General features: G+C 44.3%; 1 protein-coding gene across 1 annotated transcript in view; it reads right to left on the reverse strand.

The window, feature by feature from the left end:
- The window catches only part of LOC124775355, a 442,958-nt gene that overhangs the window by 383,996 nt on the left and 32,065 nt on the right, over nucleotides 1–26,897 (reverse strand). Inside the window, exon 5 of the mRNA XM_047250186.1 lies at nucleotides 14,761–14,873. Coding sequence (XP_047106142.1) covers nucleotides 14,761–14,873 — 113 coding nt within the window. The remainder of the gene's footprint in view (nucleotides 1–14,760; nucleotides 14,874–26,897) is intronic.

Consider the following 26,897-nt stretch of genomic DNA (forward strand, 5'->3'; position numbering starts at 1 on the left):
AGCACTCCTCCTTGGTATGTAAGTAATCAAACTAGTGCTCATTCTAGCAATACACCCTGAGGAAGGCGTCTTGCAATAGTCGCCGAAACGTCAGAATTTTGTAGTTGACAATGTTGCTCAAACCCAGAAGAATTTTATTGAATTCTACTCCAGTCGGTAAGATTCCAGGTCGAACATGTTTCACCTTTATTGGTCTATACGAAGCGATACGACAACGGGATAGTTGTGGGGAGTGGAGATGCTAATATCATATTTCTTAATTTGACAATGAAATACAGATTCATTAACAAGATAAAAATTAAAACAAGGCCGACATGTTAATTTTATAGTTGACAATGCGGCCGCAAACCCAGAAAAATTTAATTGACTGTGACAGCGGCCGCGGAAGCTTACGTGTACGCACATGGAGTACAACTGTCTATAGCAATGAGTCCCGCTTTGAACTATGCGCCGATGACCAGTGAAGCCGTGTCTGGGGTCGTCCCGCATACCAGACAGAACGTCTCCAGCCAAACAGCCCAACAACCAGGGGTGATGGTCTGGCTCTGATCACTATGGGACTTAACAGCTATGGTCATCAGTCCCCTAACTAACCTAAGGACATCACACAACAACCAGTCATCACGAGGCAGAGAAAATCCCTGACCCTGCCGGGAATCGAACCCGGGAACCCGGGCGTGGGAAGCGAGAACGCTACCGCACAACCACGAGCTGCGGACAGGTGATGGTCTGGGTTTCCATTTGTTTTCATATCAGAACCCCCCGGTTGCCATCCACGACCCATTTACGGCATAGTGGTACGTCGATGATATTCTACCCGCCGTTTTATTGCCTTTCATGGCAAGCCATCCTGGGCTTATCCACCAAGATAAAGGCCGCCCAAAAGAGGAGAGAACTTCTACTTCTTGGCTTCTCTCCAAAACTGAGAACTTGTGAAGCTTTACGGGCAGCGCCCTCCAGTCATCTCAGGATTTTGACGGCCTAACGCTCCAGTTGGACAGAATTTGGCACGATAGCCCTCATGAGGACATCCATCAACTCTTTAAACGTGTGTAAAGATGATAACTGCTCGCATAAAGCCAGAGATGAACCAGCGCGTTATTGATTTGCTCAGTTAGTGAAGCTCTTTCCTTAGAATAAATCATCAAATTTTTCTGAAACTCCAATTATTTGTTTTTCTGTATATTTAAAAGAATTCAAAATCCCCAAGATTGGCAGAGTTTTGTAGAATTTTCGAAATATGGCGCTTACTTCAATGCGAGATGATTTTAATAATTTCCACAACAAAATTCTGTCTCGAAATCTGGCAGAAAACCCAAAGAGATTCTGATCATACATAAAGCACACCAGTGGCAAGACGCAATCAATACCTTCACTGCGCGATAACAACGATGAAGTCAATGATGACAGTACCACTAAAGCAGAGTTATTAAACACGGTTTCCCGAAACTCCTTCACCAAAGAAGACGAAGTAAATATTCCTGAAATCCAATCACGAACAACTGCCAAAATGAGAAACATAGAAGTAGATATCCTCGGTGTAACGAAGCAGCTTAAATCACTTAATAAAGGCAAGGCCTCAGGTACAGATTGTATACCAGTCAGGTTCCTCTCAGACTATGCTCATAAAATAGCTCCATATTTCGGGAGGGATGACCTTAACACACCACTGCCTTGTGGTTGGTCTCGGGAGGGATGAAGGCTAAGGGAGAAAACCCTGAAAGAAAATCTGGAGTGGGGTCCCAAAGGCGGTTGGAAGGCGCACTACGTCCCCTTCCGGCAGCTCCTGCAACCGAAGTGATACCAGACGTTTTGGCTTGCCTTTCCTCTGGAAATTATCATTTAGGTCGAGCCGGCCGGTGTGGCCGTGCGGTTCTAGGCGCTTCAGTCCGGAACCGCGTGACCGCTACGGTCGCAGGTTCGAATCCTGCCTCGGGCATGGATGTGTGTGATGTCCTTAGGTTAGTTAGGCTTAAGTAGTTCTATGTTCTAGGGGACTGATAACCACAGATGTTAAGTCCCATAGTGCTCAGAGCCATTTGAACAATTTTTTTTTTTTTTAGGTCGAGAGGCAGGCAGTGATGATTGGGCAACTCACGAGTTTTCATGTTTATTGCTCAGGCTTGTAGCATCCTGGAGAGGACACTTCAGCGACGTCCAAGGACTTCGGCACAACACGGGAAGAGGCAGTTACCGGTTATAAGCTCTGTCTGATTGGCGTAAGACTCGAGTGCCAGGGCCCACTTCCGACGGTGGGAGAGATCACTGCATCTCATTGGACAGCTACCGTCCGCCTCAAGCTGGGCAGCCCCCAGCCAATAAGGTGCTGTCCCGCCACTATCCGCCTGCTTCACGGGGTGTGTGGAACTTAGAAGTAATCTTTGACAAGCGGGTTGATATAATACACCTACCAACAACAAAAATGAAATAATAAAAAAATCACTATTTCGTATTGCCACCTGGAATGTTAGGACCATGTGTCCAAGGTACATTGACGATGCCCAAGAAGTTGATTACATCCGTAAGACTGCCGTAATTGACAGAGAGCTCCATCGTTTGAATGTAGACATCGCGGGACTGCAGGAGACGCGGCTTCCAGACGCGGGCTCTGTCAGGGAGGATAATTACACATTCTTCTGGCAGGGGAAGTCTCAAGACGAGCCAAGACTTCATGGCGTAGGATTTGCTGTTAAAAACGCCCTCCTGGACTGTACTGTGCCACCATCCGGTGGAACAGAGCGAATTATTGATTTGAGAATATGCTCCTCAAGTGGCACTGTCAACATCCTAAATGTGTACGCTCCTACCTTATCATCCAGCATGGAAGAGAAGGATCTGTTTTATGACTTACTCAGTGACAGAATAGCCAAGGTACCTAGCACCGAGACACTGTATATTCTAGGGGACTTTAATGCTAGAGTTGGATCAGATAATGACATATGGCCGAATTGCCTGGGACATCATGGGGTGGGAAAAATGAATGAAAATGGCCAGAGACTGCTTGAAGTTTGCTGCTTTTATGGTCTCTGTATTACAAACATATATTCCCAGCTTAAGGATCAGCACAAGAAGTCTTGGAGACACCCGCGCTCTCATCACTGGCATCAACTTGATTTAGTCATAGCTAGGCGTACTGGTCTCAAAAATGTGCTACTGACACGAAGTTATCATAGTGCTGATTGCAACACAGACCACGCCCTGGTGGCGTGCACATTGAGGCTCACTCCTAAGAAACGTCACCACGCTAAACCGAGAGGTCATCCCCGTATCAACACAGATCGTGTTCATGGCACACAAAGAAAGCAGGATTTTGCCAGTAATTTTGAAAGTGCTTTCCCAAGAGACGTGCAAGCAGAAAGGAATGTTGATCAGAAATGTGCAAAACTCTCGGCTGCAATCTACAACTCAGCAGTATTGGCCTATGGAATAAAAGGGAAAAGAAATAAGGACTGGTACGAGCAAAATTTGGAAGAAACGGAACCGGTCACTGAGGCTAAACGGAAAGCCATGCTTGCTTACAAAAGGAACCCAAATGAAAGAACTCGAGATGTCCTACGAAAAGCAAAGAACAGGGCACAGCAAACATCCAAGAGATGCGCAAATAACTACTGGCTGAATTTATGTGCAGGTATACAGAAAGCGGCCGATTCTAGGGATGCTAAGGCAATGTACGATGGTATTAAGAAAGCAATTGGACCAACTGTCAGAAAAACAGCTCCTCTGAAGTCCAAGACGGGTGAAGTCATTACTGATGAAGGCAAACAAGTGGAACGCTGGGTTGAACACTACCTCGAGTTGTATGCAGCCGAGAATGAAGTTAGCAAGGATGCATGTGACGCCATCAAACAAATGCCAGTTATGGAAGAACTAGATGCAATGCCTACTATGGAAGAACTTAGTAGAGAAATAGATTCTCTTGCTAACGGAAAGGCCCAGGTGAAGATGGGATCCCTGCAGAGGTTATTAAGTATGACAAGTCTGTTCTTCTCAAACATTTATATTCACTTATCACAATCAGTTGGGAAGAAGGTTATGTCCCAATGAGTATGCGAAATTCGAGGATAGTTACTCTATATAAACAGAAAGGGAACAGAAGTGACTGTAACAATCACCGAGGCATTTCATTACTAAGTGTAGCCGGGAAAGCTTATGCAAGAGTCATCCTAATGCGATTACAAATCTTAGCTTCCAGAATCTACCCAGAATCTCAGTGTGGCTTCAGGCCCGGCCGATCAACCGTAGATATGATCTTCTCCTTAAGACAGCTACAAGAGAAATGTCGTGAGCAGCAGAGGCCACTTTATATTGCTTTCATGGACCTTGTTAAAGTGTTTGATTTAGTGAGCAGAAATGGGCTTTTCAAACTGTTGCAGAAGATTGGATGCCCACCTAAACTACTACAGATAATTGTCTCTTTCCATGAGAAAACACAAGCAACAATCTGCTTCAACGGTAAAACATCAGAAGCATTCCCTGTTAATAGTGGTGTGAAACAGGGGTGTGTGTTAGCTCCTACATTATTTGGGATCTTCTTTCCCCTTCTGCTCAGATTTGCCTTTGAAGACTGTGAGGAGGGAGTGTATCTACATACGAGGTCTGATGGAAATCTTTTCAACATTGCTCGCCCCAAGCCCAAGACCAAAGGAAATACAGTTGTTATCCGTGAGTTGTTATATGCGGACGATGCAGCTCTAGTAGCGAACACAGAAGATGAGCTGCAGTATATAATCAACAAATTATCAAATGCCTGTGAAAAATTTGGTCTACTCATCAGCCTTCAAAAGACTAAGATCATGGCGCAGAACACTACGAACCTTCCATCCATCAGCATTGATGGCAATCCTCTCCAGATAGTTGATGACTTTACCTACTTGGGATCCACGATATGTAGCAACTTGTCTATGGACACTGAAATTACTAACAGAATAGCAAAGGCATCATCTGTCATGGCTAGATTGAAAAACAGAGTATGGAACAAGGGACTGCTTACCACAAAAACTAAATTAAAAGTCTACAACGCTTGTGTTATAAGCACCCTTCTCTATAGCTGTGAGACATGGACAACTCTTTCTAGGCACGAATCTCGACTCAACAGCTTCCATCTCCGCTGTCTCCGGAAGATCCTTCAGATCTCTGGGAGAGATAGAGTACCCAACACCGAAGTCTTTCATCGTGCATGCACAACCAGCATCTTTGCACTCCTGAGTCATCGACGTCTAAGATGGTTGGGACATGTCAGGCGCATGGAACCTGAACGGATACCGAAACAACTGCTGTACGGAGAACTTCAGGAAGGTGTGAGGCCAGTGGGACGATCGCATCTTCGTTTCAAGGATGTGTGCAAGAGAGACCTGACCAAGACCAGAATCATTCCAAGTCGCTGGGAAAGCATTGAAGATGACCGTGTCAAGTGGCGAGCAACTGTGCGCAACGGCGGCTAGCTCTCAGAGGACGAACGCACACAGGAACAAATCAGGAAGAGGACAAAGCGGAGAGACAGAGCGGCTTCTGTTCGAAGTCCCTCAAATTTCACATGTCCAAACTGCAGCAGGGACTGCCACTCTCGAGTGGGACTTTTTAGCCACAGCAGACGCTGCAGACTCTGAACCAAGCATGCTACACCATCATCCCTCAAGGATGGACGGATGCCATTATATTTAGCATTCATATACAACCACTCGCTCACAGAAAGGGCCGTACCTAAAGACTGGAAAATTGCTCAAGTCACACCAATACCCAAAAAGGGAAGTAGGAGTAATCCGCTGAATTACAGGCCTATATTGCTAACGTCGATTGGCAGTAGGGTTCTGGAACATATACTGTATTCGAACATTATCAAGTACCTCGAAGAAAACGATTTATTGACACATAGTCAGCACGGTTTCAGAAAATATCGTTCTTGTGAAACACAACTAGCTCTTTGTACTCATGAAGTAATGAGTGCTATCGACAGGGGATGTCAAATTGATTCCATATTTTTAGATTTCCAGAAGGCTTTAGACACCGTTCCCCACAAGCGTCTTCTAACCAAACTGCGTGCCTACGGAGTATCGCCTCAGTTGTGCGACTGGATTCGTGATTTCCTGTCAGAAAGGTCACAGTTCATAGTAAAAGACGGAAGGTCATCGAGTAAAACAGAAGTAATATCAGGCGTTCCCCAAGGTAGTGTTATAGGCCCTCTATTGTTCCGGATCTATGTTATCGACATAGGAGATAATCTGAGTAGCCGTCTTAGATTGTTTTAAGATGATGCTGTCATTTACCGTCTTGAGAAGTCATCAGATGATGAAAACGACTTGCAAAATGGTTTGGATAAGATATCTGTATGGTGCGAAAAGTGCCAATTGACCCTGAATAAGGAAAAGTGTGAAGTTATTCACATGAGTACTAAAAGAAATCAGCTAAATTTCGATTACGCGATAAGTCACACAAATCTGAAGGCTGTAAATTCAACTAAATACTTAGCGATTACAATTACTAATAATCTAAATTGGAACGATCACATAGATAATATTGTGGGTAGAGCAAACCAAAGACTCCGATTCATTGGCAGAACACTTAGAAGGTGCAAGAGACTGCTTACACCACGCTTGTCCGCCCTATTCTGGAGTATTACTGTGCGGTGTGGGATCCGTATGAGGTGGGACTGACGGATGAAATTGAAAAAGTACAAAGAAGGGCAGCTCATTTTATATTATCACGAAATAGGGGAGGTAGTGTCACAGACATGGTATGTGAATTGGAGTGGCAATCATTAAAACAAAGGCGTTTTACGTTGCGACGGGATCTTCTCATGACATTTCAATCACCTGTTTTCTCCTCCGATTGCGAAAACGTTCTGTTGGCACTCACCTACAGAGGGAGAAATGATCATCACGACAAAATAAGAGAAATTAGGGCTCGCACAGAAAAATTTAAGTACTCGTTTTTGCCGCGTGCCGTTCGAGAGAGGAACAGTAGAGAGACAGCTTGAAGGTGGTTCATTGAACCCTCTGCAAGCCACTTTATTGTGAATAGCAGAGTAATCACGTAGATGTAGATGTGTATGTACATCACATCTACGCATTTCGGTCCCATTCGAGGATAATTGCATCGTGTTGCGTCGGCCTTTTTTTTTTTTTTTTTTTTTTTTTTCCTAAGAGTGTATTACGCTGTCGCTTCGGAATGCGTCGTGCACAATTACCAGTCTCCGTTGCTCCTCCTCTCTCCCTCATTCATGCATTTATGCATTAGCCCCATGACTACGGCTGCGATGTTCTTCAGTGTGAAGGCGAGTTTAGCGTCTTAGAGAGATCTCAGTTTAGGGCGAGTCGCTACTAATTACAGGAGGAGCGTAAAAAGGGGAGCCAGTAAGCGGGCCCCCGCGTTAACTGCTCGCCAGAACTTACACTGGAGGCTTACCGCAGTGATTGCTCGCGGAGCCGGTGGGGGACTTTAACGGCTCGAGTTAACCTGCGCGAGTGAAGAGAGCTGACCGCGAGTGTGTGTGTGTGTGTGTGTGTGTGTGTGTGTGTGTTGTGTGTGTGTGTGCGCGCGCCAACAGCCGCAAACAACGGCGTCTGCTGCTCAGTGTCAACGAGAGTCCGCCGAGGGTTCGCAGCGCCCAACGGCACCTATGGAATGTTTCTCCATCAGTTACTGGATATCCACTGCTGGATAAACGCCTCCTCTAGACAATTCCCTACATAGCAGTGTTCGGTCATACGCATAAATGTTGCTCCTACATGTCTGACTTATGTTATCCATCCTCTTTGTCGTCTTCTTGGTCCTCTTCTTAATTACATATTTCAGTCTAGATTGTTTCTTGATCCATTTATTTGTTTTCCCAGCTTCGCTAATAATTTCTAAGATGCGCCTCTCAGTTTATAAGCGGCTCCTTTTTCGTTGTGATAAAAATGATCTGGTAATCCACACTGATTGCAAACTGCACATCGAAAACCCCTCTTAATTTACTATTACTCCAGAGCTTTTCCGTGTTGCTCTCGATCCAGTGGTTGTTTTAAACTGCTCTAAATACAAAAACTCATCAATTCGTTCTGTTACTTCCTTTCAACTTGTTGCTTATAAATTATTTTTGTCTCAACGTAATTTATTTTGAAGCCTATTTTCAAACTCTGCATCAATTCGTTGTCGATGGCAAGCTACACTGTCACAACATTATCAGCAGATTCATGAAACCCGTTACCATGCCACTCTTAGGCCATCATCAGCACATGCAGTGTCACATCTGTTTCTCTGAAACACATCTGATCTCTGCTCTCGTAATGGGTATGCAGAGGGAAACATATTTGTAGTCTGCTTTACCCTGCAATTCAGGTAAATAAGACGTCAGAAAAAATTTTAGAGAATTAAGTCTTTATTTACAAATTTATCATCATGTTGAAAGCAAGTCACTTCAGATCAAATTACCTTACTCATCTGTGTAAAAAATAAATCGGTTACTAAAGGTCAGCGAAACTCATCTTTTATTGCATGTAGGTAAATGAGTGTATAGTAGTGTAAGTAAAATACAAAAACCGACAGTGAAGTTAACAGTGATGTCAATGAAGCCCTTGATAAAGGTGACTGGTATTTCTGTTTAATTTATCTGCATTAAACGCATGGGAGGTGGGGAACTGTAAGAATGAAAAATTTTAATTTTTAATGTAAATGCGTTGGCAAGTTTCGACATTTTGTAACACTGTAGTTAGCACTCCAGATTCTAGGAAAGGAGGGAAATGCTACCTCTTGTCCCTTTTGCGTACGTGTATGGTCTACGTTACAAGGCTAAAAAATAGCGATCAATGGGGAAAGTATTCTAAATGGGACTGGGTAAAAATAATGACCTTTACTACGAGGAACTCTGAAGACCATCACTTCAAAAATTATTGCTGCAAAGAAGAAAATTGACTAGTTCTTAAGTCTCTTCAGATTATCCACCGGGGTATAAAAAATGACTAGCGTAGGGTCAACTGCTGCACTCCTTCACGAATTTAACACATCGCTGACGCGGTACGATCAGCAGCCAATGACATAGTTATGGACTCAACAAATTGGGCGTGTCCTCAGCTCGTGTCATGCGGTAGCGTTCTCGCTTCCCACGCCCGGGTTCCCGGGTTCGATTCCCGGCGGGGTCAGGGATTTTCTCTGCCTCGTGATGACTGGGTGTTGTGTGATGTCCTTAGGTTAGTTAGGTTTAAGTAGTTCTAAGTTCTAGGGGACTGATGACCATAGATGTTAAGTCCCATAGTGCTCAGAGCCATTTGAACCATTTGAAATAGGGCGTAATCGATGGGTAGTAGATCTTGCAAAGTAGTTCTTTTTTGGATTCCAGTAGACAAGAAGAGATCAAAATTATAGCCAAATGGAGGGTGCATAGATGACATTAGGAAATACGCAGGACCGTTACTTGAATGCGTACGGTTGAAGACCATACAATGATAAAAATGATAGTCTAACCAAAGAATTTGTTACCCTACGCGTCAGATTACAAAAAGGCTGTCTTTATTTCAGCGCAAGTAAGTCAGTGACCTCTGTTCTTGGTTTTTGATTATGACCATACGAGGTGTGGCTATAAAATAAAGGGGGTGATGCTATCACAAACTGAGTACGCATGCACTAAAGATGAACGACCAGTAGCTGTGAAGCGTGAAGCCTTCTCAGTCGAATGTGGCATCTCTGGTGTCTGTAGACAAACCATTGTGGCTCTGGCCTTCGTTTGTAAAAAGATCTATTACTTTGTTTTGCAGGGAAAATGATAAGTGCAACAATACAGCAACGAACTGTCGCGAAGTTTCACATGAAACTTGGAAATACTGCTGCTGAAACCTGTCTACTGCCAAAACAAGTGTATGGCGAAGACTGTTTATCACGTACTCGAGTTTTTGAGTGGTTCGAGCGTTTTGAAAATGGCCAAGAAGACACTGAAGATGACTCACGCCCGGGATGCCCTTCAATATCGAAAACGGATGAAAATATCGAAAATGTGGGTAATCTGTTTTGGATATGACAGTCGTTTGAGTATTCGATCGATTGCTGAGACTGTAATATTCGACAAAGGGCGCGTAAGGTACAATTTAGTTAACCACTTTAACATGTGCGAAAATGGCACTGAAAATTCTCACTACTGAACAAAATGAAGCTCGTGAAAATATTTGTTTTGACTCCTTGAATACCACTGAAAATGATCCTAATTTCTTGGCGAGAGTGATAACATGGGACGAGTCTTGTTTTTTCTCTTATTGTCCAGAAACTAAACGCCATTTCGTGCACAGACAACGCACCGGCTCATACTGCACTGTCTGTTAAAAGGTTTCTAGAGTAGGACAACATCCCATTGTTAGACCACTCGCCTTATTCGTCTGACGTAGCACCATGTAACTTTTATCTATTCACCAAGATCTTATCTGCATTAAAAGGAAGACGACTTTAGTCCGTAGAAGCAGTGAAAGGAAAAGTGACCACGTCATCAAGTAGTTCGCAGAGGAAGACTTCCAATTCTGTTTCCATTAATGGAAAATTCGCATGGAGCGTTGCAATAATAGAGTAGGAGAGTGTATTGAGGGTGGCAATAAATAAACACACACATAAAAAAAAGTTTTCCATCACCCCGGTTCCCAGAACTCCTGAAGACAGACGCTGACTGTGGATATTATATCGCAGACAAAGTCTTTTTGACTTTTCAGAGATGTCACTAAACCCGCCAAAAGATGTAAACAACCATGCATGAGCAGCGCCTATTAGACGGAGGGATCCGACAGCCGATCAGTTCCAGTCATTCCACCAGGAAGGAGGTACACGGCTAGTGTTGTCTGTAGTTCGACCATGCCTAGACGGTTCGATCGCGTCCGCATTGTTACTTTGTGCCAGGAAGGGCTCTCAACAAGGGAAGTGCCCAGGCGTCTCGGAGTGAACCAAAGCGATGTTGTTCGGACATGGGGAAGATACAGAGAGACAAAATCTGTCGATGACATGCCTCGCTCAGGCCGCCCAAGGGCTACTACTGCAGTGGATGACCGCTGCCTACGGATTATGGCTCGGAGGAACACTGACAGCAAAGCCACCATGCTGAATAATGTTTTTCGTGCAGCCACAGGACGTAGTGTTACGACACAAACTGTGCGCAATAGACTGCATGATGTGCAACTTCACTCCCGACGTCCATGGCGACGTCCACCTTTGGAACCACGATACCATGCAGCGCGGTACAGATGGGCCCAACAACATGCCAAATGGACCGCTCAGGTCCTCTTCACCGATGAGTGTTTGCATAAGCCTTCAACCAGACAATCGTCGGAGACGTGTTTGGAGGCAACCCGGTTAGGCTGAACGCCTTAGACACACTGACCAGCGAGTGCAGCAACGTGGAGGGTCCCTGCTGTTTTGGGGTGGCATTACGTGGGGCCGACGTACGCCGCTGGGGGTCTTGGAAGGTGCCGCAACGGCTGTACGATACGTGAATGCCATCCTCCGACCAATAGTGCAACCATATCGGCAGCATATTGGAGAGGTATTCGTCTTCATGTACAATTCACGCCCTTAGAGTGGCCAGCTTGTTCTCCAGACATGAACCCTACCCAACATGCCTGGGATAGATTGAAAAGTGCTGTTTATGGACGACGTGACCCACCAACCACTCTGAGGGATCTACGCCGAATCGCCTTAGAGGAGTGGGACAATCTGGACCACCAGTGCCTTGATGAACTTGTGGATAGCATGCCACGACGAATACAGGCATGCACCAATGCGAGAGGACGTGCTACTTGGTATTAGATGGAGCGGTGTGTACAGCAATCTGGACCACCACCTCTGAAGGTCTAGCTGTATGGTGATACAGCATGAAATGTGTGGTTTTCATGAGCAATAAAAAGGGTGGAAATGATGTTTATGTTTATCTCTATTCCAATTTTCTGTACAGGTTCCTGAACTCTCGGAACCGAGGTGATGCTAAACTTTTTTTATGTGTGTATGTAACTGTCTGAAATAAAATGATTTATAGCAACAGTCCCGTTACTCTATAACCACACCTCGTATATCTGCGTTTAGCTCGCCTTACGTCCACTGAAATTTCAACAGAGTTATGGGTCATGTCGTTAAGTACTTTAGCGTACTTGTGCGTTAATCTATATGTAGTCCTTTTCGGTTTCATTGAAAAAATCAGTCCTATATTGAGTGCCTGGTCAACAGAGTGAAATTCCCGGCTGGTCGGAGTGGCCGAGCGGTTCTAGGTGCTACAGTCTGGAACCGCGCGACCGCTACGATCGCAGGTTCGAATCCCGCCTCGGCCACGGATGTATGTGATGTCCTTAGGTTAGTTAGGTTTAAGTAGTTCTAAGTTCTAGGGGACTGATGACCTTAGAAGTTAAGTCCCATAGTGCTCAGAGCCATTTGAACCATTTTGAAATTCCTGTACACACGTAGATAATTTTGCTGTTGTGCAATCTGGCGGCCTGTCTTGTCACTGTAGGGTGTAAGCAAAACTTGTGTACGAAGTGCCACAATGGTAGAGGGAAACAGAGACGAACAATTTTATGAAGGACGTTTGAGGTCTGTCAACTAGACAAACAAAAAATTGGCCTATAAATGCCACCCAAGCCACAGCGGGTGCACACCGCTTGAGGTTTTAAATATCCTCTCGACCTCTTTCGTCACCGACTTAGTCGGTCAGATTTTTGAAATCTTTTGTTTTGTTAACTTAAGTAATTTAAACTTTACCGTTACGGAGAAAGGAAAATGGACCTTTTTAATGTTATGCAAGCACTAATTACGTTTACAGTTCGATGTAAGCTCTAGTATTACAAGCATAATAGTCTCGTAGTAATTAGACCAGAGAAACAAAACAATTTAATTGTTAATTTTACACTGTTAAAATTCACAAAATTTTGAGGTAAGATTTAGACAAAAGTCAATTTTACATTTTATAAACACAAGAATAAAGTGAAACTTTAGTTCGAGTCTCGGTCCGGCACACAGTTTTAATCTGCCAGGAAGTTTCATATCAGCGCACACTCCGCTGCAGAGTGAAAATCTCATTATACAAGAATTAAGTGTCTTTAATATTCCAGGACGATGTTAGAGAGAAAGAACAAACGAACTGCCAGATAGACTAAGCAGATGGCGCTCTTGCACCGTAGCATAGCTGGCTTTTGTAGTTAAGTTTGTGATGGTTTCCCAGCTGAACATACCACATCTACATCTACTTGATTATGATGAAATTTGCACTTAAGTGCCTGGTACAGGGTCCTTCGAACCATCTTCAGACTATTTCTCTACCTTTCCACTGTCTAAGCGTGTGCGAAAAATGAACACTTAAGTGTTTTTCTACGAGTTCTGATTTCTCTTATTTTGTTATGATGATCATTTCTCACTATGTAGGTTGGCGACAGTAAACTATTTTCACTTTGAGTAGAAAGTCGGTGATTGAAATTTCGTGAGAAGATCTCGCCGCAACGAAAAACGGCTTTGTTTTAGTGATTGCCATCGCAACACGCTTATGATATGCGTGACAGTCTCTCCCGAATTTCGCGATAATACAGAATAGGCGTAGTATAGGTAGTTCCCCACAACATTACCTATGTGACCGCTCCAAATTAGGTTGTTCGCAATTGTAATTCCTGGGTTTTAGTCGAACTGACAGTCTTTAAATTTGCGTGATTTGTAGTGTAATCGAAATTTAGGGGATTTATTTTTTATACTTTTCGGATGACGTCACACTTTCCATCATTGAGTGACAGTTTTCACTTTTAGCACCATTCAGATGTCGTGTCTAAATCACTTTGCTATAAATTTTGATCTTCTGACGATTCTACTAGACGGTAAAGTGCCCTATATCAAATGGTTCAAATGGCTCTGAGCACTATGGGACTTAACAGCTATGGTCATCAGTCCCCTAGAACTTAGAACTACTTAAACCTAACCAACCTAAGGACATCACACAACACCCAGGCATCACGAGGCAGAGAAAATCCCTGACCCCGCCGGGAATCGAACCCGGGAACCCGGGCGTGGGAAGCGAGAACGCTACCGCACGACCACGAGCTGCGGCCTGTGTGCCCTATATCAAACTGTTCGTCTCGGCCTACCTTGTACCACTGGCGTGTGTTGCAAACAGTTATCGTTTACATGAATGAGTGGTGTCTGTCCTTTCGGACTTGTCCCAAGGAACAGACACCATGCATTCATATAACTAATTCACTTCAAGGGGAAATGACTCCACAACCTTCTGTGCGGATGCACATTTACATTCGACCCCCGGCGGGAATCACAAAATTAGCAAGCATGCAGAACATGGCCGGGAACACACAAAAAAAAAAGAGTGGCGCCGTTGTTAACGCAACTTCCTACTAAGCAGGAGATCCCGTGTTCGACACCAGATCCGGCACATATTTTCACTTGTCACCGCTGATTCCGCATAAAGCCCTGATGTAGCTGATATCAGTTCTTTGTCTTCCCTTTCCTTTTTCCCTTTTGACCTCCAGTTTACATAATTACATTTACACCCAGTATTGACACAGGAATGAGAAAATCTGAACATAGAAAGTATGCTTGCATGTTTCTTTGGTAACGCGGAAATCACTCAAACTTTGTTAATGACAGTCGATGGTCAGGAGCAGTAAAATGTCAGCTCTATCTATGATCATAAACTGACTTATTCCTCATTTAAATAAACAGAAATACTTTTAACTCTTGGAACAGTACATTGTTTCCCATCTGATAGAGTATAACACAAGTATATTTTTCTCGGGTGAGTGAGGTGTCGCACGCGCTGCCACATGGACTTACCCTGTGTATGGTGCGCGGGCTGAGGGACAGGTAGTTGGCCACGAGAGGTCTCCTCCCCAGACACACGTCCGTCTGCGTCGCCTGCGTCTTCATAGGCGCACGCTTCAGCTTCTCTGCAACACGACACAGCACACTGCAATATTATACAATACAGCAAAGTGAGGACTGCAAGCAGCAGCAATACTTGTTGAGTCAGAGGACTGATACATAGCGCTTTATAAAAACGGAAAAGATATATTGTAGATAATTTCAGGCCACTACTCTTGCTGACTCGCTTTCGAAGGCTTTTGAGAAGGAAATGTATGATAATCTATTAACACATCCCAATACATTAATTTTATGTTATATGAGGTATGTCCACAAAGTAAGTTCCGTTTGGTTACATAAAACAAACGTGTACAGATACAGAAAAAAAAACATTTATTGTACAAAAGTCTACAACTGTTAAACTACTTTTCTACATAGCTTCCGAAATTTTGTAGGCACTTGTCATAGCGTGGCACAAGTTTTTGTATGCCTTCTTCATAGAAGGTTGCCGCCTGTGTGTTCAACCATGTGGTAACATGTTCTTCCAGCTCGTCATCACTGTTGAAGTGTTGACCACAAGGGACAGGCTTTAGGTGTAAGAAGAGATGAAAGTCGCTAGGAGCGAGGTCCGGGCTGTACGGACGATGATCAAACACATCCCAGTGAAATTTCCGTAACAGTTGTTTGGTCACATTCGCCTTGTGAGGTTGGGCAATATCGTGAAAAAAAAGCACCTTTTTACAATAATCCTTGGCGCTTGTTCTGTACTGCGAGGCGCAATTTCTTAATGGTCTCGCAGTAACCATGTGCATCGATTGTTTGGCCTCGTGGTAAGAAATCAATCAGCAAAATGCCTTTTCTGTCCCAAAAAACGGTGCACATGTCTTTTCGAGGTGTCAAGATTTGATTAGGTTTAACATTCGTTCGGGATGACGTGTGCCTCCATTCCATCGACTGCCGTTTTGTTTCAGGGGTGTCGTACGGTACCCAAGTCTCGTCCCCCGTGACTATCCGAGAAAGAAAACCATCGCCTTCTTCATTGTAGCGTCTCAAAAACCGAAGTGCACTGCCCATCCGTTGTTGAATTTTGGGTACCCAACGTGAGCAAAGTTTTCGAAATTTCAGTTCTTCAGTAATAATTTCATGAATCAGTGATCGTGAGATTTGCGGAACTTTCGTAGCAAACTTATGGTTTACAGCTTAATCTGCTCTTCAATTGCGTGAACCAGTTCATCAGTAACCACAGACTTCCACTTCGTTCTTCGTCGTGCACTTGATCACGTCCTTCATTGAATAATCTGACCCATCTCCTAACCATTCAATCACTCATAGCATTTTGTCCGTAAACCTCGCAGAATTGCCAGTGGATTTCCTTTGGTTTAACTTTCTTTGCATTTAGAAAAGGAATCACAAATCTGATTACACACGCGGCGGCATTTGCAATTACGGCTGACATTATAAAGAAGCACTACAAAGCGCACGTAGGCAGCAGCGATCTGAAAATGGCGTACATGTCTTCTCCTTGAGTCAGAATAACTGCGGTGCATTCTCGGAACTGCCATCGTAGCGCTGCCGTGGACAGAAACGGAAACGGGACTTTCTTTGTGGACGACCCTCGTAATTTCAGTTTGCCTTCAGGACAGGAGCATGAGCAGAAAATGCGACTTACTCTTTTGCTTGTGAGGAACTGCAGCGTTAATTGATAAGTAGTTGAGTATTTCTTTGATTTAACAATCATATCCGACTGTTTGGATTATGCTATGCCTTAGCATTAGTTGGAACATCACGATGTTAGGGAAGAGCTGAACAACAGTTCACCTCATATGTAGAAAATGCGAAGCACGGTGCTCCAACCAAACGTCGAGAAACAGCGAACTGATTTGATATGGCGTATTTATCTCGTGGTTAAAGATTACATTTAGTCTGTGTTTCTTTCCAAATATGCAGTTGTAGAAGTATAGATCTGCATTGAACAAACACATAGTTTTCTTGTTTAACACCCAAAAATGTTTCGGTAAAGTTTCACCAATGTCATGGGGTTCATTTATCTTCTTTCAAATAACATGTAAAGGAATTTCTTCACAAGTTATTTGACAGCAAATAAATGGAACCCACAGACGTTGGTGAAGCTTCACAGAAACACGTTTGGATTTTGTTCAAGGCAGAACCATACTTCCACAATTGTATTTTGATGTGAGAGTGGTGGGGAGGTGGACGGAGGGACTGCTAAAACGTTGTCTCTTGCACATATTGCTTTTATTAATGTGTGTCAATGATCAGTCCCTAAACACGATAAATGACACAAAGAAGTACTACAGCAAATCATAAGAGTGTATTTTTATTTCTATATTCTACTCTTAGATCTTTAAATTTTCAGATCAGCTTTCTGTGAATTACGTACTAACTCGTCCTGTATATAAGTAGCTATGGCCCATATGCTCCCACGGTACCCGATGAATTAAATGAGTTAAACAATTAAAAGCAAATGGATAATATTGGACTTTTTTCTCGATCGGTTACAGACAGGAAACATTGCATCACACCACGTATAATATGAGATCTGGCCTCTTAGCTCTGGTCTGACGACTCAAAACTAATCAGTTTATTCTCGAAAGCTTCAGCTACGCAACGTTATGTGACCGTGATGACGTGAATTATACGCCAACATTCCCAGTACTGTTTCATTATATATCAGGTCTACATTTCATAGGCAGCATAATTTTAACGCTTTGTACATGGGAGGGAGCGGTGGGAGGGGGAAAACAACAGTGCAGTTAAACGGCCCCTGCGTGGACCTATAGTTTTGATGTCCTTCGAACTACGGCCCTGCCTTTATTTTGTGAATGTTGGGTGCATAATCTCGCAAGAGAATACTGTAGGTATAAGGACAGGAACAAACAGTCATTGTCTGGAAATAAAAGATTGCGCTTTTATGTCGAGTATGTAGCTGTTACCCAAATAGCTGCTTTTACGCCAATGCACTTCGTTCTACGTGTCTTCTGCGAGTCGTTTCTTTTCCTGAACTGCGATGTCGAAGTGGAGCAAAGCACTCAACAACCGCTGACATAAACTTTCAGGCAGGCTCAAAGCGTTTGGCAGACACGCGTATCTTTGAGCGAGAAAATAGCTGCGATTCGCGTGGTGTCATGTTTGATGAGTAAGACAGACACATAAATAACTTTTACTTACTTTTGCAACACAGACTTGCTACACTCACCACACCATATAATCCATGGGGGATTAATTAATTAATTAATTAATATATTAAGGGGAATGCAGGTAATAAACTTCCTTACGCAGTCACTACTAAAAAGCAGTGCCTCGCCACGTAACAGTCGATGCCAGCTCCGTTGTTCTCAGAAATCTTGCTATTCATGAAAGATGAACAAATGTGCCAATTTTACTATGAATGTGGATAAACTGTCGTATGACTGGCGTAAATTGATTATAGAAACTCGTATATACATCGCCTAAAAGATGAAGTGAAGTACCAGAAGGGTTGGGGGAAACGAAACGAAACTTCACGGATTGAGAGGTTGATTATAAAACTGAATCAAGGTTACAAAGAAGTTGGCAGTAAGAGCCCCTTTATCGGTATGACATTGCACCGCTTCTGGAGTGGGTGCATGCACTGATTTGGTTGGCGAGGGGTCACAAAGCTGATGTAGCATCTCCTGAGATATGGTTGCCCACAAATGATATTGACATTTCGGATACTGGCACTGGGAGGAAGAAGTCCGACCTGGTGCCACACATGTTATGACGGGGACAAAGCTGTGATCTTGCTGGTCAGGGGAACACCTCAACATCAGGCAGTGCAGAGAGATGCAAGCCAAGCGGGAACGAGCATTGTTCTATTGAAAAATGGCACCAGGATGCTGTGATATTAGAGGTAACACGTGAGGACGCAAATTATCAGTGATGTACTTTGTGCCGTCAGAATTCCCTCAATCACTGATATCGCTGACCTGACTCTCCACACGATGCCAGGAGTAACTCCAAAACGTTGGAAGAAAGCGACCTCTACTCAGGTCGCCGCCCTACACGCCGACGATGATCATTTGGGGTAACGCAGTACCGCTATTCGTCGGTGTACACAATGCTACGCCATTCATCAGCAATGCATGCTTCCCGTTGACGGCACCACTCAAAACGCTGCCGGTTTTGTTGTGAAGTTAACAGCACCCTACACATAGGACGGTAATGTCCCAGTACGTCTCCTGCTAATCTCCAGTCAATGGTGTAGGTTGACACAGAATGTTGCAGTGAGTCCACCACTCGTTCTCGGATGGTAGGCGATGGTGTGAAGGAATTACAATGTGCTTGTTGCACAATGTGGCCATCACCCCATCTGATGGTCATACATTGTCGTACATGTGACGCAACGTACATCTGCCACTGTGTTTCCATGCAGTCCAACATCGAGCCACTGCCACATCCGAATGCCTCAAAAATCTGCATACTGTGTGATTTGACTAGTCACCCAAATGGAAATCGATTATTAGGTACATTTTAAACTCTATAAGGTGTTTTTTTAATAGTGCTCTCAAACGAAAACGCGGCACCTCCGTGATAGCTCAACATCTGAGTGTGTTCACGCTCCTTATATGCCCTACCAGTCCCGGTAACAAATGGCTCTGAGCACTATGGGACTTAACTGCTGAGGTCATTAGTCCCCTAGAACTTAGAACTACTTAAACCTAACTAACCTAAGGACATCACACACATCCATGCCCGAGGCAGGATTCGAACCTGCGACCGTAGCGGTCTCACGGTTCCAGACTGTAGCGCCTAGAACCGCTCGGTCACCCGGGCCGGCCCCGGTAACAACACCTAACACGACCAGCTCTAATGCACTTTGGTGGTCGTTCTGCCGCTCACAGAGAATTACAACGCTAATAATTTCATAATCACTGTGTGCAGATTTATGTGGATATCCGACCAGGTCTTCGTGACAGATCAGTTTTTTGGCAAGCAGTGTATTTGGCACTGCAGTCTGTGAGAGTGTCCGTAGCCGCTGAGATACTGTACCGTGGTCAACATTCGTTCTCATACTTTTAGCTACGCCCCTCCCCAACTGTCTCTCAGCAGAGCCATGCACTATGCGCCTCTCTTATTTTTTAACCGAGTTGTGCTGCTAACAAGTAGTTACGATTTCTATAGACGTACCGAATGAAATTTAGTAATGAAAAATTGACAGTTACTTGAGTCCTTAAGTATTCCCAATCGTAAGACATTCAGACAGCCTTACTTTACTGATGAAAGATTATTTTTCGCCGTCAGAAGTGCAGGCTTCTTCTCTTGCATTTTTTCATTTATCCGAGAACAGTTGCATAGTGTTCGCCAGTTATTGTTTTACTGTTTACTAAACGTAATCAATAAGAACAACATCTTCTGCATCCTCGAGAACATTATCCGCATCATTTGCACTAGATGGTACCTTTTTTTTATGGACATCAGCTTCCGCCATTAACTCCGAATGCTGTTTCGTTACTGGCACGAAACTGTGAGCCACGAAGTATTCAGTGTAACAAATTGGCAGAAACAATCAGCTGAATTCTTTTAAAACTGCCCAAACATTAGTCTAATTTTGTTTTTCGCACTTGATTTTATTCCACATTCAGTACATTCCACAACCATATCATATGGTGTTCACTTCCCACAAGTTCTTTTCTATGGATATAGTTTTGAGTAGTCATTCACTTGGCTCAGCTTCAAGACATATTTCTCTGAAGCCGTGACTTTTATTTATCAGCATATATATTTCCTCAGTTCTATGAATTTCAGTTGAAATATTAAACAAAAATAATTAGACTTGTTAACTTTCATTTACTATGGCTGAACTTCAAAGGCGGTATTGCTGTAGGCGGGGTAAGCAGGAACTCCTCCGTGTGCGGTCATGATAGCTGCTGCGAACCTTCGACGCTAGTAAATCATTATTACAGTTCAATAGCTTATTCGCTGCGTTTACAATTCGTTGCTCTCCCGCACCAGACTCGGCTGATGCTTTATTCAGCTGCGTATTGGATTCTATCTGACGTCTGTTTAGTGTGCTCAGCGTCTGCACACCTAGTTGATGGTGTTATTTTCTCTGCACCGCGGCGGTTTGCCGGCTGGCAGTGGATAAGTTTGGTCTCGCTCCGAATTCTACAATGAGCCTTGATGACGCATCAGTGATATACCTGGTATCGGTAGTAGTGTGGTCGGTTGATGCGCTCCCATCTGGGCTGGTAGATTTCAGCACCTGGAGGCATCTAGGTGTTGAACAGGTACGTGAACCCCAAAACGCGCTACTGCTGCCTTCCACGGTAAAGTTAAAGTTCGGTGCTGGCAGCACTCTGCGATGTGGTGTTGTCGTAAGACATTTTCTCCATCAGTAGATAGTAGGTGGCGAGTAGCATGAAGCTCATCGGTGAATACCATCATCTAGGGGACTTCTTCAGCCAGTTCTTAGGCTATTATGGAGCATCTAGGACAGAGATTTACTATTGTAATCATAGAATCGAGCGCTATTACTGCGTCTGCCATTGATCCAAACGATCAGCTGACGAGAGGTGGAAAACTGGAGTATCTAAATGGAGCTAATGCGGGGCTGTGATATGCCACATGGTAGATGGTGTCATAACGTGTTGAAGGCCTGACCCACTTGCGACATACTGGTATGTTTTCTGCTTCAGTATGCTTCTGGCTTAATTTGATATTGCCTATGACATTGCGAATGTTTCGATAAATATTTGTAAATCCTACGCCCTACTATTCTATACTGTAACAATACACTGCTGAAACCACACGTTGTTATCAGCTGCTTAACAACGTATTGGTCCATTTCCACAAAGCAATGCAGCAGAGATTCTGAGTGTCATCACTTGGATAAGTCCTTGGTAGGTCCCCAGAGATATATGTGGTACCAGATGTCTATGCACACCTCCCGGAATTCCGTAAATTATGGGTCAGTTGTTTGCGAGTGCGAAGCTGGCACTCGGAAGTCTCCCAGATGTATTCCATGGGGTTCAGATCAGGCGAATTTGGTGACTAAGATATGAAAATGGGTTCATCATTGTCATACTCCTCAAACCACTGCAGCACGATTTTGTCCTTGTATCTCGGATAGTTATCGAGAAAGACATGGAAGGATGCAGGTTATCCGCAAGATTGTTCACATAGTGCACAGTTGTCATGATGCCTACGATTAGTACCACAGGTGCCACAAGAGCCTAGATCGATGTCCCCCATACCGTGATACTGCCACAGATCAATGTCCCCCATAACGTGATACTGCCCCATTCGTGCATGTTTCGAGCATCTGTTCGCTATGGACAGTGGCATATCCAGACATAAAGGGAACGGTAATTCGTCAGAGAAGGACATGTTTTCATTCATCGAAGCTCCAATTTCGATTATCCTGTGCCCATTATAACTGTAACTGTCGATATCGTTGGATCAACAAGGGAAAACAAAGCGTCGTCTGCTGCGGATCCTCATTTTCGGCTCTGTGGCCTGAAAGGTGTTTTCCAAAGAAGTTGTGCATGCATTAGCATTCTACTCTACCGTCACACCTTCCACAGATAGCCATCGATCCTGCTTTACAGAGCAAAAAAGCCTCCGACATTGACAATCTTAGATGAGGCGTGGATGTCAAACAGCTTGTTGCCTACTCTTGGTATCATCTTCCTTCAACCACCCTCCACAGAAGCTCGCGACAGTAACATGCTGTAGGAGCCAGGGCGAAGGCTAGGCTAGGCGAAGGGATGTGCTGCGGTGGTGGAGTCCTGTGGAGCGCCGGGACGCTGATGAGACATCATTCAATTGACAGACATTCATTTCAAACAGTGTTATTAACAGTCGATCTTCTTCCCGGTGCTGCCTATCATTGGCAGCGTTGCAGGAAGTCGCAGGGTAGCAAATCAGCGCCTGGCGAGGAATTTGCAGGCGTACGCTCTGGCGTTGTCTGAAGCCAGTGCCACCGCTCCGCCTTAGGTGGGTCTGGCGGCCGGTGTGTCGCTACTGCCCGGCGTGGCTGTGCCGGTCTGTAAGAGCCTCGACGCTCTCGTCGACTGAAACTGGGCTCGAACTAGGCCCCAGAAATCTTCATGCCCCTGATGTCGGTTGTCGAGACGGCGTGTGGATGGAAGACCCAACAGCGACACGAAGGACAGCCCGAGACTTGGTCCCAGCATGCAGAGAGTAGTGTTGTACTTGTATTGCCCAGTAGTGGCGGCAGAGGGTCCCTGCTCCCTAGTTAGACAACTCACAGTTGGGCAGATGGACTCTTCACTCACAGAAAATGGGCACTGGCCTCATCTTCAATCAGTCACCGTTGTGACTGGCAGGAACGCAGCTTACAAAGTTGCCTCCACAGCCAGACGGCTGCGGACTTGTACCGCTGGACTCCAAGGTGGCGGCGGCGGCGGTTGTAGACGCCTCGCTGTATTCACCAGGTCATCCTGCAGCTAACAGAGCTGGCTTTCCATCGGTAACAGTGATGCAGATGTAGAGACCTAACTCTGAGAGTGATCTGAAGCAACACGAAGGTTTTAAAGCAGCTGATGACGTAATTTCGCCTGTAGGGGTGACATAATGTGCTTCCGTTTTCTGAGCCTGTCAGCACTCTTCGCTGGCCTTAACTTCACGACTTCAGAGCCTTCCACTACCCAAAGTTTGCAGCCTGTAAGACATTCTTATGTTATCCCTAGTTACTAGTTACACGTAGCCTCGTAACATAAGTCTTCCGCTCCAGACTGAATACCAGTCATTTCAGAGTATGCTGATACAACAGCTCCATGCTTAACAATCATATACAACCGCTCGCTAGACGAAAGATCCGTACCCAGAGACTGGAAAGTTGCACAGGTCACACCAACTTTCAAGTAAAGCAGTTGGAGTAATTTACTAAATTACAGGCCCATATAATTAAAGTCGATATGCAGCAGGATTTTGGAACATACGAGTATATTGTTTTCGAACATTACAAATTACCTCTATTGACACACAGTCAACACGGATTTAGAAAACATTGTTCTTGTGAAACACAACTACCTCTTTATTCACACGAAGTGTTGATTGCTATTGACAAGAGAGTTCAAATTGATTCCTTATTTGTAGACTCCCAGGAGGCTCTTGACACGATAGCACACAAGCGGCTTGCAGTGAAATTGCGTGTTTACGGAATACCGTCTCAGCTATGTGACTCGTTTCGTGATTTCCTGTTAGAGAGGTCACAGTTCGTAGTAACTGATGAAAAGTCATCGTGAAAAACAGAAGTGATTTCTGGCTTTCCACAAGGTAGTGTTATAGGCCGTCTACTGTTCCTCATGTATATAAACGATTTAGGAGATAGCCTGAGCAGCCGCATTAGGTTGTTTGCAGATGAGGATGTCATATATCGTCTAGTGCAGCCATCAAAAGATCAAAACAAATTACGAAACGATTTAGAAAAGATGTGTGTATGGTGAGAAAATTGGCAATTGGCCCCTAAATAATGAAAAGTGTTGGGATCATCCACATGAATGCTAAAAGGAATCCGTTAAACTTCGGTTACACGATAAATCAGTCAATCTAAAGGCCGTAAACTCAATTAAATGCTTAGGAGTTACAATTACGAAGGGCTTTAACGGGAAATAGAACATAGAAAATGCTGTGGGGAACGCAAACCAAAGACTGCGTTTTATTGGCAGAACACGTAGAAAATGTAACAGATCTACTAAAGAGGCTGTACACCCTACGCTTGTCCATCCTCTTTTAGAATACTGCTGCGCGGTGTGGGATCCTTACCAGATAGGAGTGACAGAGTACATCGAGAAAGTTGAAAGAAGAGCAGCACATTTTGTATTACCCCGCTGTAGGGAGGAGAGTTTCACGGACATGATACAGGATTAGGGGTGGACATCATTAAAACTGTGGTGTCACCGCCAGACACCACACTTGCTAGGTGGTAGTCTTTAAATCGTCCGTCGTCCTTTATCATACGTCGGACCCGCGTGTCGCCACTATCAGTGATTGCAGACCGAGCGCCACCGCACGGCAGGTCTAGTCTAGAGAGACTCCCTAGCACTCGCCCCAGTTGTACAGCCGACTTTGCTAGCGATGGTTCACTGTCTACATACGCTCTCATTTGCAGAGACGACAGTTTAGCATAGCCTTCAGCTACGTTACTTGCTACGACCTAGCAAGGCGCCATATTCTGTTACTATAATTACTACCTTCAAGAATGTATTCTGAACAGATAATATTGTGAATCATGTACCGTCAAGAGTGACGTTCATCATTAATGGATTAAAGGTAAGTATCAAACTAATTACGTCCGCTTTCTGAATTCTCATTCCTTGTCGTGTTCCAGACCTCACGTCAGTATAGTTCTTCTCTCCTCACGCCAGCATGCGTGAGCTAAAACGCGTGCATTTCGGCCTCCACTCGTAACACGGTGTCGGCTCTTCTGCTAACACAAAAAAAGTCGTTTTCTTTTGCGGCAGAATCTCCTCACTTAAGTTGAGTCACCAACTTCCTCCTCCGAATGCGAAAATATTTTGCCGACACTGACCTACATAGGGAGGAACGACCATCGTAACAAGATAAGGGAAATGAGAGCTCACACGGAAAGATTTAGGTGTTCATTTTTTCCGCGCGCTGATGGAGATTTGAATAATAGAGAATTATTGTGAAGATGGGTCGATGAACCCTCTGCCAGGCACGTAAGTGTGATTTGCAGATGTAGATGTAGATATCGACAAGAGAAAGATGAGTGGCGCTTTTCGACATGTGTTCGTTTAGTGAACATCTACATCTACATGACTAAACTGTAAATCACAATTAAGTGCCTGGGAGAGATTGAATCGAACCGCTTTCACACTACTTCTTTACCGTCCCACTCTCTAAGAGCAGGCGGGAAAAATGAAGACATAAGTCTTTCTGTACGAGCTCTGAATTTTTCCTATTTTATTACAGTGATCACTTTTCCCTATGTAGGTTTGAGTCAAAATATTTTTCGCATTCGGAGGACAACACTGGAAGCCGAAATTTCGTGAAAATATCTCGCTGCGACGAAAAACGCCTTTGTTTTAAATGAATTCTACCTCAACTCGGGCCTCATTTCCGTGACACTCTCACCCCTATTTCGCGATAATATAAAACGAGCTGGCCTCCTTTGGACACTCTCACCCCTATTTCGCTATAACTCAAACCGATCTAGCCTCCTTTGGACTTTTTCGATGACCTCCGTCAATCCTATCTGGTAAGGATCCCACACCGCACAGCAGTACTCTAGCAGAGGCTGGACAAGCGTAGTGTAGGTTGTCTCTTCAGTAAACCTGCTGCATTTTCTAAGCGTTCTGCCAATAAAACACATTCTTATGTTTGATTTCCCGCAGCATTATACAGGGTGAGCATTAATAAGACCGAGAAATTCAAGGAACGGATTAGAAATGGAGGAAAAAAGGTCCTATGGACACATGTCCGAAAATGCGTTGACGAATGAAAGTTCCTCTAATCATGTGCCATGTCTTTATTGTGTGTTGCAGGCTGTGTGATATACGCGGCGTTCTGTAAGCTGCAGAATGATCCGGTATTCATGTTGTGAACAATCCGACATGATGTTTGTGTACGGCCAAAGAGTTGGAAACTGTCTGGAGGTGGCACGGCTGTACCAAAACAAGTACCGTCACAGATATGAATGACATCACACATTTCAAGACCCTTTCTGGCGCTTGTGCGATCATGGGTCCCTTCAGGCAGACGATCGTGGAGGAAGGTGTCTACCTGTGCGTACACCAGATTTGGAGAACAGGACCCTACAGGATACTGAGACGAACCGCAGGCAAGTGGCCCGCCAACATGCTGTTAGCTAAAGTACGATTACGTGTATCCTGCTTGACGGCCGCTATTATCCCAATCACCTGCAATTCCGTGGAGGCCACTTTGAGCATCTGTGCTCTGTAATTTGCACTGGGAAGATTTGTTGTCGCTGCAAGCACAACGTCAATTTCCGGACACACGTTCATAGGACCTTTTTCCTGCATTTCCAGTCAGGGATCCCTCGCTGCAGTTTGTCGGTTTTTTTAATATTCACCCTGTGTATGTCATCGTTCCAACTTAAGTTGTCCTTAATTGTAAGTCCT

Source organism: Schistocerca piceifrons, chromosome 2, assembly GCF_021461385.2.
Source record: "Schistocerca piceifrons isolate TAMUIC-IGC-003096 chromosome 2, iqSchPice1.1, whole genome shotgun sequence".
Lineage (NCBI taxonomy): Eukaryota > Metazoa > Arthropoda > Insecta > Orthoptera > Acrididae > Schistocerca > Schistocerca piceifrons.